Source organism: Talpa occidentalis, unplaced genomic scaffold (genome assembly GCF_014898055.3).
Source record: "Talpa occidentalis isolate TD23 unplaced genomic scaffold, MPIMG_talOcc4v2.1 talOcc4.2372, whole genome shotgun sequence".
NCBI lineage: Eukaryota > Metazoa > Chordata > Mammalia > Eulipotyphla > Talpidae > Talpa > Talpa occidentalis.
In genome coordinates, this window is record NW_023602488.1 from 1 (window position 1) to 10,745 (window position 10,745).

General features: G+C 59.8%; 1 protein-coding gene across 1 annotated transcript; it reads right to left on the reverse strand.

The window, feature by feature from the left end:
- Nucleotides 1-131: 131 nt before the first annotated feature.
- Nucleotides 132-9,960, reverse strand: LOC119253916 (E3 ubiquitin ligase RNF157; the record flags this gene model as incomplete). Its single annotated transcript, XM_037521153.2, has 11 exons — nt 132-516; nt 2,294-2,406; nt 2,493-2,652; nt 2,997-3,068; nt 4,734-4,781; nt 5,135-5,178; nt 5,428-5,494; nt 5,855-5,972; nt 6,329-6,475; nt 9,650-9,738; nt 9,861-9,960. Coding segments are annotated over 11 exons (1,201 nt in total), but the record flags the coding sequence as incomplete, so codon positions are not given.
- Between the last annotated feature and the right edge of the window lie 785 nt (nt 9,961-10,745).

Here is a 10,745-nt window from a genome sequence, read left to right on the forward strand (position 1 = left end):
CCCCCGCACTGGATGGAGCGACACTCCTGGGGCCCAAGTGACCCTGACTATGTCCTCTCCCCCTACACCTCCCCCCCTCCCCCCCAAGAGAGAACACACAGGAGACTCGGGGGTCTGATTCCCCTCGGGACCCACATGCCACCCACTTTCATCCCTTAAGAACTAGCACAAGCTCCCTCACCCCAAGCCTTCAGTGGAAGGAGAAGCCCTGGGCACAGCCCAGAGGGTCTACACCACCGCAGGGGCCCAGCGTCAAGGCGTGGGCCCCGACACTCACTTGGAGAGACTCCTCTTGAGCTTGAGCCCCTGGCTGCTGCAGTCAGACAGGCGGTCGAGCGGGGACAGCGTCCTGACAGGGGGCAGGTGGCCGTCGCTGCCATAGGAGGGCAGCGTGCCCGAGAGGTGGCCGTCCCCTAGCACGTGGAGCGGGGGCACCGCTGGGGACGGTGTGAGGGGCCCGTTGAGGGCCTCCAGGAGAGACACCACTTCATAACCCGGCGGAATGTTCTCTGAGGACTAGGGAAGCAAGCAGACCGGAGGCAAATGCGTTAGCCCGTGTGTGCTGGCACACGCGGAGGCCGCGAGCGGGGCAGGAAGGGCAACAGCAGAGAAGACAGGCTCCCAGGTTGCGCCCCCAGATGAACTTCTTTTCCTGACTAGAATGGAAAGATGCGTTGCTTGCAGGAAATTTGGGAAATACATAAAGGAGAAAGAAGGAAAGAAAATCATCCATGACCACAGTCATCACTTTTGTTAGCATTCTGGCGTCCTTGATGCTGGACGTGCAGCTCGGCATCCTGCTTATGTCACCGGACACAAACACTTCCCTCTCTACGCTGCGAGGCTCCTTGCGCTGGCTACTTGGGGTGCCCAGCTCCACCTCTGACCAACGTCTGAGGGGCGCTTTTGTGTGCAAACCACTTTTCTCACTCTAAGGCTTGAGCCTGCAGGTGTGAGTGTTCTGAAGCCACTCCCTGCTCCCAGCAGCTGGCAGCCGGCCTGCCCTCTTCAGGGGTGCTCCCAGAGGGTGCTCCCACACGCCAGGCAGAAGGCCTCAGGAATGTCTTTTTTTTTTTTAAGATTTATTTATTTATTTATACAAGCACTGGGTACAGTCAGAAGCGTGGGAGGGTGAGAGAATTCACCAGAGCCAGAGCGGGGAGCAGAACAGGCAGAGGACCGAAGTACACTGCTGAGGGAGCAGCGGGCGGCAGGAGAGGTCTGCGCGCCATGTGGGACCCTCCTCCGGTGGCCGGGGAGCAGCCGGGGATCGAACCCGCGCTGCAGAGGCTGCGGGCAGCTTCGCAACCCAGCGCTCAACCGCTGCACCACCAGGGGAGGCCCGGGACCTGCAGTGTCTTTAACAAAGAAAGTTTGAACATTTCAAAGGTGAATCGAGGACGGTATCTCCTTTTAATTTGCCTACTGTTGATTTTGAATGCGGCTGACTTTTCAAAAATGATGGTTAACCAGCTGTGCTTCCTCCTCTGAGGGTTTTTAAAAGCTCCTTTGCCCAAAGATACTAGCCCTTCCTCGGAGGTGTATGTGTGTTTTTTAATTTCAACGCTTGTGGTTTGCCTTTTAATTCTGAACAACTCTTACACAAATGAAGGGAGGATTTTTTTTCCTGTGGTAAAATCTACATATATCGTGACATATGATTTTTGTAGTGGCCCTTCGCTTTTAAGCTTTGGGAGTTTCTCTCATCCAAAGTCAGCTAAAGAATCATCTATGATTGATTCTAGATGTTTAATGCTTTTTCGGTCACCTTTGTGTCTAACCTGGTTATAGTCGCTCCACCTGGAGTCCACTTGTGCCCTCAGGACTGAGGTCCGATCCCGAGACACCTCCCTCAACAGCCGTCACCAGGAAGCTCGCCCAGTCGGAGGAGGCAGGGTCTGGCGTGTGGAGCCGCAGAGCTTCCTGGCCCTGACACTACCAGTCACACCACAAAACCCCATTATTGCCCTTACTCGGTTCCCAGGCTTGGTAGCCACAAAATGGGCCTGAGGAAAACAGTTCCCTTATTCAAGGATTAGCATAAACACAGAATATTGTTTACAAATCTGAGATAGTCTTTCCCTGGTTTCTGATTGCGGGGCGGGTCCCAGGGTCAGACCTCACTGCTGCCCCTGACACCGAGCCCCTCATTTCCCGTGGTGCTCCTGGTGGGTCTAACACCACGTGGCCTCAGCCTTGTGCTGCAGTTTGGTGACTTGCCGGGAGGCGTGTGAAAAGAGCCAGCCAGGAGGTGACAGGGCGTCCCCGCGGGGGCTGGTCGGAGCCGACTTACCGAGTGTTCCTCCGAGTCGGAGGTCTGCGATGAGATGATGGGGTTAAAGCTGGTGGGGGACAAGGGGCCCAACTTTTTCCTCATGGCTCGGATCTGAAGCAGCGCCCGGAAGGCTGTGAGGAAGCAAAGGGGCCGTCAGGGGTCCCCAGGGGGCGCCCGAGGCCCCCGAGCCCCGCCCCCGCCCGCCGGCCCAGCTCACGCAGGCGGCAGATGGGGCAGTTGTTGGCCTGGTAGCGCAGGGTGTCCGCGCAGGTGTTGCACAGGCAGAGGTGACGGCAGGGCAGGATCAGGGTGTCCCGGACGTCCGACAGACACACCACACACTCGGCGCTGTTGTCGCTCACCTCGTCCTCAGCCACCTGGCGGGGGCAGGACGTGGCCGTGACGCGAAGGCCTCGCGTCCCCTGCTCTGCCAGCAACAGCGGCCACGTCTTCGTCTACACTGGATGTCGCGGTGGACCAAGCGAGTTCCTGGACTCGGTTCCACGTACTCCAGGACGTTTCTCTTGGGCTCATGAGGGGCCCCCCCACCCGGAAACCAGGGGGCAGAGCTCCCCAGAAGAACTGATGCAGACTGGCCCCTCACTTTTTAAAGACTTATTTCTAAAGTGACAAAAGCACGATCATCCAGGGCGGGGGAGGAGAAAGCACCCGGAGGGCCACAGCGGCCCCGGAAGATCCGTCAGGCGCGGGCGGTACTTGCCTTGGAATCCTGGGTGTTGTACTTGTTCTCGATGCCGTAGATCTCCTGGAGGAGGTAGCTGACCCCATCCACCTGGAGAGCAGACCCGGGAGGTCAGGGGCAGGTCGACGCCAGGGGGAGGTGGGAGGGGGGACTCGCCCCGCCCCTGGAAGCCAAGGGCTACTGACTCACGAGGGGGGAAATCAGAGGCCTAGGCAAGGAGAGGATGAGCTTCTTGACCCAGGTTTTCTCTCTGAGAGTGGAAAGAACGTCAAGTGTTTAACCCGCCCACCAGTCTCTCAAAGGGGAGCGGACGGCACACAGCCACCACCGCCAGGCACAGACCGGAAGGCGGTGGAAGCTCCTCCATGCCATGAAAGTTTAGAGGTTATAAAAATAAGGGAATGGAAAAAAGAAAGCGAGGGGACGGGGGTGAGCAAGAGAAAGAGGCGGGGAACACAGAGCAGAGAGAGCAGGACCGCGAAGGGGAGGCTGAGCGAGCCGGGCCCACCGCAGGGCCGCCCCTCACCACACTCAGCAAAGACCCACCTTGGCCTGTTTCGTAAGTGCCCCACGCCGGTGCCCAGCTCCACTCCCCTGGCCTGGGCCACACCACTGCCCACGCTGGCCCTTCTGATGTTTCTCTGCGTGGGCTGACACTTCCCCACCCCCCCTCAGCACCAGCAGCCCCTCCCCAATGCCCCCCCACCCCGGTCCCTGATTTCGCCCCCCTCCCTCCAGCTTCACCGAGTCTGCCGCTAGCGCCAATCCGGCAACACAGGACAGATGAGACACTCGCCTCTACCCACCTCCCGCCTTCTCCAGGCCTCCTGAGGAAACAGGCGACCTCCCAGGCCCGCCCTCCAGGGAGCACCCTGGGCTGAGGACCGGTCTCCTCGGACTCTCTTTAAACCTTGCTTTAACCTAGTGAGCACACGGGGAGGACAAGTACTACTGACCACTACCGACCTCGTTAAGAGGTGTCTCCAGCACTTGACCCAGAAGCACGAATATGAGAATTTCAGATGTCTGCCACCCTCCCGTGGGGCGACCTTTCACTGCCTCTCAACCCAGGCCCACCCACGGGCTCCACACCTGGAGTCCACTGTGCCCTCAGGACTGAGCCCCGATCCCGAGACACCTCCCTCAACAGCCGTCACCAGGAAGCTCGCCCAGTCGGAGGAGGAGGCAGGGTCTGGCGTGTGGAGCCAGGCCTCCTCCCCCAGCATGCGTGCGTGGGAGGGAAGGTGCCGGCGCCCAGGGGTGTCGGGCTTCAGCTACACGTGTGTGCCCTCTAGTTGTTCTGGAAGGGGGCAGAGCGGCAGCGGGCTCTGACGTTTAGAAAAGAAATGGTGGAATAAATTCAGCCCAGGGCTGGGTTCCCACCGATACTTTGTCCTTTAGTTTGAAATGCCGCTTGCCTTGACATTTGAAATAAAAAGAGCTCTCCCACCCTAACGCCAGGGACAAACCTCGCCCTTTCTTCCCTCGAGTCCTCTGCGCAGATACTGGCTGTCTCGAGACCAGCAACGCGGGAGCAGGAAGACGCGCGCGAGCAGTGTTCCTTTCAGGCCACCCAAGTGGTTTCTAACACAGAGAAATGCTCCCTTCCGCCCCCCCCCCCTGTTTTCTTCTCCAGTTTTGAAGAAGTGGGGGGGGGCGGGAAAGAGTGTTTAGCGAAAGGGCAGAACAGAGACAAAGCACAGGCAAGAAATACGGGGAGCAGGGGAGGCCGACAGCTCCGGCCCCAACACTCACCACTTGTTTCTGTTTGAGGGGCTTGACGCAGAAGGTGCCGTCGGTGTGCTGCAGCGGGTCAGGACAGACGCTGTCAGGACAGTGGGGGGGGGCCCAAGGTCCCGGTGACCTGCATTTCTCTCCCCCACACGCGTGGATGCCTCCAGGGCACACCCGGACTCCCAGCACTCCAAGGCCTGACTGGGGTCTCGTCTGACCCTCCCCTTGGAGGAGACCCGGGGCCACGCAGTGTGTTGATGGCGCAGCTGGGCGGATGCCACTGGGGCCCCGAGCGTGTCCCCTCCACGCCGCTGCCTCCCCAACCAGACCCTCTGCTGGGTTCAGGCCACCACAAAGCAGGGTGTCCTCACGCAAAGAAAGGACCCCACTGACCACGTAGGGCCCTACAAAGGTGCTCTTACCTTCTCGAAAGTGCCCAGCAGGACATGGCAGTGGCCAAAATACTCTGAGAGAGAGAAAGACGCAGGGGTGAAGGTCAGGACTCGAGCCACACGGGCCCTGCGTGTCCTCCCACTGCCCGTTCCTTGCGGCCGGTGGTCCCCAGCCGGGGCCGCAGTGTCACCCATGCTAGCCTCAGCAGCCCAAGGAGCTGGGGACGGGACTGGTGTGCTGCAGCTGCCCCGGTGACGCCCACGGAGAAGACGTGCTATTCTGGGGCACAAAGGGTGGAGGGTGAGCCCAAGAAGGCGCCTACCGTCTCCCTCATCCACCACAGCCTGGACCACGAGCGGGTACACCTCTCTGTCCAGGTCGAAGCTGAGCTGGAGGGAAAGAGGGAAACGCAAGAGGACGTGACATGTTCTGCTGGCACAGGAGTCGCTCGACAGCGGCTGGAGGAAGCATGAACCTCAGCCTTGCTCCTTGTTCAACCTTGGAACTAAGTCCATCCAGCTGCAGCCCCTAGTTTTAAAAAATCTGGCGATTTGGTCTGTGGACGTGACCTTCCAGGTGTCCCAGGTGAGGGGTGACTCTGGAGACAGGCACGAGGCGGGCGGTGGATCCCCTCAGAACCTGACCACGAGGCTGGGGGTGAGCAGGGCGGCCCAGCCTGCCCTCCGCTGGCGGACCCGCAGCACCCGCACCAGCCGGGCCCCAGCAGCCCGTCACCCCCAGTCACTGACCTCGTCCTCGGCCCACTCCGAGGGGTCCACGGTGTGGGAGGGCAGGCAGAACTGCTGGCACACCCCCCGCTTGTAGTGCACCGTCTCCGACTGCAGGCTGTTGTCCTTGGGGATGTAGCTGCGGATCAAAGAGGGAGCGAGGGGAGTTGCCCGGCTGACCTCTGCCTGCCCGGGCAATGATCGAGCCGCTCCACATACCAAAAAGAAAAATCTCCTTTATCGGCTCTTGCCTGTGCTCTTGCTGGATAACTACTGAATCCCTTGGTTCAACCCACACCCCCAGAAAGGTGGCTACGTGGAGCTGCAACAGCCTCTTGGGGACCCGGAAGACCACGCCCCCAGGGCGGGCGAGGGTGGCACAGTGGCGCCCGGCTCCAGGATTTCCAGCCAGACACAGCTCTCGCTGTCGCCCCACGGGTGGGCACTGGGCTGCCTGGAAGGGGCGCCCCGCGCCCCCCCCCCCGCCGCCCCTACCTGGCAACGCCATTCTGGAACTCCTCGGTGGCCTGGTAGTAGATGGTGATGGCCACGCGTGCGTCCGTGTCGAAGGTGAACTCCACGTTGTAGTGGACCCTGGCCTTGCCGGCCTCTTCTCCGGGGCCCTTCACTTCCTCAGCACATCTAGAAAACCACAGAGACTTTGGGGGGGCGAGCCGATCACAGGTGTCAATCTGTCTCTTGGAAAGTTTTGTGTGACCTGCGGTGGGCTCTGCTCAGGCCCTCGGCCGGGGGCGCTGGCCTTCTCACCTTCCCGAGGCCCACAGCCGGCTGAGCTCCCCTGCTCACTGGCTGCTGTGGCTTTCGGGCGTTTTTTGGTTTTCATTTTAATCGAAGTTACTACTTAGATCATTTAAATCGCTTCCACAGGGGCCTCCCTGGTGGCGCAGCAGTTGAGTGCTGGGTTGTGAAGCCGCCCGCAGCCTCTGCAGCGCCGGTTCGATCCCCGGCTGCTCCCCGGCCACCGGAGGAGGGTCCCACATGGCGCGCAGACCTCTCCTGCCGCCCGCTGCTCCCCTCAGCAGTGTGCTTTGGTCCTTCTGCCTGCTCTGCTCCCCGCTCTGGCTCTGGTGAATTCTCTCACCCTCCCGCGCTTCTGACTGTACCCAGTGCTTGCATAAATAAATAAAAATAAATCTTAAAATAAATAAATAAATAGATCGCTTCCATGGGCTGGTTACAGAAACAGCAGCAGCCACTCGCTCCACTCCCGCGCAGCTGAGGCCTCTGACTCCACCCGCAAGCCCCCCTGGGAGTGAGCACCCCCCACCACCGCCACCCGGATTCTGTGCAGCTTGCAGCTCACAACTCCCAGGGTTTCTTTCTTTCCCTCCCTGCCGGCCACCCCCTGCCACCTTTTCCGCCCCCCGCCACCCCCAGGCTGAGGCATCACAGTTCCTAAGTTCAGTCCCACATCATGGGGTTACATCGACATTTTTCAGTCCAGCCTCTGCGCATCTGTGATTATTTTTTTTTTCCGGCATGCGTTTCTCTTAGGGTCTGTGGTTATTTAGTTTAGTCTTTTTTCAGTTGCTTAGTTTTCCATCGGCTTCACCGCCAGTCCAAACCCAGGGTCTCCGCTGGTTCTGGGCCATGTGGCCCAGGCCCCTGGGCCTGCTCCCATCTGGACCCCTGGCCCTCGGACCAGCACACAGCGGCCACCCTGGCCCCCTGGTGAGTCCTTTTGCCTCACTTCATGCTTCCTCTTTTGGGGGGCAGGCATCCATTTGGGGGAACACAGCTTCCATCTTCTTGGAAACGGGTGTGCTGGAGGCATAACCTTTCAAGATTTTATTCCACACTTGCACGGCATTGGCAGTCTGGCTAGGTAAAGAATTCTACGTGATAAATACACAAGCAGCCATTTGAAGCATCACCGCCTCCCGGCTGCGGGTCGCTCTCCGGGAGTAGCAGCTGTTGTACCGTGACGCCCTTTCTCGGCACCGATCGTCATGCGGGGCCCTCAGTAGCCTTCCAGTGAGGAAAACCGGTGCCCCGGGGTTCTGGGAAGGCTTTAACTCTGTATGTCTGATTCCCCAAAGAACAGTTTTTATCTCTTCTGCCAAAGGCCTGGCAGCGGCATTCTGAGGGCAGGGGCGGAGGGGAGGCAGGGCCGGGCTGGAGGGCTCCGCACCCAGGCACCTACGTTCACTCAACCCTCTGGTTGGAGCCCAGCCCTCAGGTGTGCCCGGGGCGCCCCTGTCCGGAGAGTCCTGCTTTTGACCTTTCCAGCGGGAAGGGCTGCCCTGGCTGCAGGAAGAGGGAGACCTTCCCGCCAACCCTCTTGAAGCCTTGCACCCCCACGTCCAGGGGCCCCGGCGCTGCCAATTCCGGAGCCTCTTGGACTGTCCCCGAAGGGCTGGTTCTTCCTTCTGCTCACTCAGGAGCCCCAGTTCCTGGTCGCCGGCGGCAGCTGACACTCACATCTGCTTCCTGTTCCTGAAACTCTGTTCCCGTTGCTCTTGTCCCGCCCCAATTCCGTGGAGTCTGCTTTTAAAGAACACTCCATCGTTCAGTGGCCTTTTGAGAAGCAGCAGAAGATGTTCAACCCTCCATCTTTGCCTGAGAATCTGAGAATCAAAATTCACTCTTCCCACAAGCTCGGAGAAACCCAAGCCTTCACCCCAACATCCTCGAGCACCAGGCGTGCCGCTCCCACTGTCCCCTGTGTCCGCACCAGCGCGGAGGCCCGGGCTCCTCATCGCCCGGCACACAGGCTGCAGCCCGGCACGCTCGAGCACCCAGCAACGGAGGGGCTTGGCGCTCGGCTCCAGGGCTTCTCTGTGGTGTCGTCTGGCGCGGGGACTGGGCTCACATGGGCCTGGTCTGGCTCTCGAACCCGTGTCCATCAAAGAGGTGGGGCATGTGTCTGTGGCGAGCGGCGGAGCTGACGACGCTGGTTCCAGGGTCTCCTTAGCCTCCATCTGCAGGACGCCCTGTCTCCCCAAAAGGTGGGGGCCAGCAACAGACTTGCCCATGGAAAAGTGCCCGGCCCCAGAGCTGACCCAAACGGGCAGCAGCTAGAGAACTTCAGGGACAGAGGATATTAAAAAGTAAGAGAAATGAATGGCGGCTCAGGCCAGGAGTTGGGGTTGGGGGGGTCGGGGAGTGAGCACAGTGTGGGGGGGGTCGTCTGGGTGGTGAAAGCCTTCCAGAGTCACACAGCAGTGGGGACCGCCCAGCCCAGGGACACCAGCAGGTGAACTGAGAGTTCTGTGAACTGAATCCCCATACAGGTGCAATATTAAACAAATTATCAGGGAGAAAGCAACGCCCTCATGTCACAAGCCTCGTCTACACAGCACAGGCGGGTCTCCGAGTCACCATCCTTGTACGTTCAGAAAAACCGGGACCTCTGATTTTCCCCAACCGGCTTGTCTCCCCAGGGAGCCAGGGAGCCCGGGGGACGGACTTCTGGTCTCAGGGAAGGACAAGGCGGCCAACGCCGGTGGAGCAGACACTGACCGTGCCGGACAGCCAGCGGGGGACGCTGGGAGCTCCTTGGGGGGCAGGGCATGCGAGACAGAAGAAACAGGGCAAGGTAAAAAACAAGACCCCTATCCCGAGCGCAAATCTCCCGATTCTCACAGAGGCTGGCTGAGGAATCCGCACAGTCCACTGTTCCCCCTCGATAACTTTTCTTTAAAAAATAACCTCATGAAATCGGGATCAAAGTGAAGCTTCGGGGAAGTCTGAACGCTCCAGACGCTAGACACCCATCTAAGGAGAGCGCCGTCTCCCCCGGGGTGGGCGGCCGTCCCTTGGGGGCGGGCGCAGGAGGCCTGGTCCCCGACTTACTTGACGAGTCTCAGGGTGTCCTTCCGGATGTTGATCAGGCTTCGCAGGGTCTTCACAGGTTCTTGGGGAGGCGGGGCTGCATAGGGGAACTGTGGAGACAGAGGGGGGGCGGTGAGCTCACAGCTGGGGGCCGCAGAGCACGCTGGTGAGGAGCGCTAAGGGCTGGCCCCCACTGAGTGAGGACAAGACCCCCCTCATCAAGACCCCTCACGTGAAGGAGCTGCTCGAGGTCACAGCCAGAGGCAGAACTGGGGCTGGATGGGGCAGCAAAAGAGCTGGATTTGTCTGCTCTTTTCCACTCTATGGCGCTTCTTCATGTCGGCACTCAAAACGTGGCTGGCTGATAAAATCTCTGGCGGACGCCCCAGGTTCCCAAGGACACACCGCGGCCACGTTCGTCACTAGAGGCTTTTTCTCTGACCTCGGCCCACAGGGAGCCAGCGGGGCAGGAGAGAGCCACTCGGTGCGCTGGAACTGAGGAAGGCAAGGGAAAGAGAAGCCCCCGCTGTGTGCAGAGCTGAGGCCCAGGCAGAGCCAAGAACGTGGCCCCTGCGGCTCATGGTTCCTTAAGGAACAAGCCGGGAGCTGCCGGGCTGGGGCGGGGGTGTCGCCGAAGGCTCACGGCTGTCTTCATCCCCATCACCATTTACCCGGCCCTTCTCTCCGTCCCCACCCAGATGTCTGGTTTTGCGGTACTGAATTGATGATCATGAGGCAATAAGGGGAAACAGTGAAATATTTAATTGATGTTAGAAAATTAAGAATGATTTAAAATGTTCCCAGTATTGTACTAATGTTAACGGGGCCATGAGCAACTTTTATACCCAGTGCCCAGAGAACCATCTGGTCTCTGAAGCTTTGCAAAGCCGCAGGGCTGGAGTTCAGGCATCCGCCCCACCTCTGCCCACCCCTGCCGTCAGCACATGGCGGCCTGGCACCCTCCACGGCGCCTTCCCCGGTTGTTGCCGAAGGTGGCTTTGACCTGTGATGCGTTCAGCACTGTGGCTGGTAACTCACAGATCTGAGAAGGCGCCTTGTGAGAAACACATTCCATCCACCAGAGGTGCGTTCAGATTATCCACTTGGTGGGTCTCAT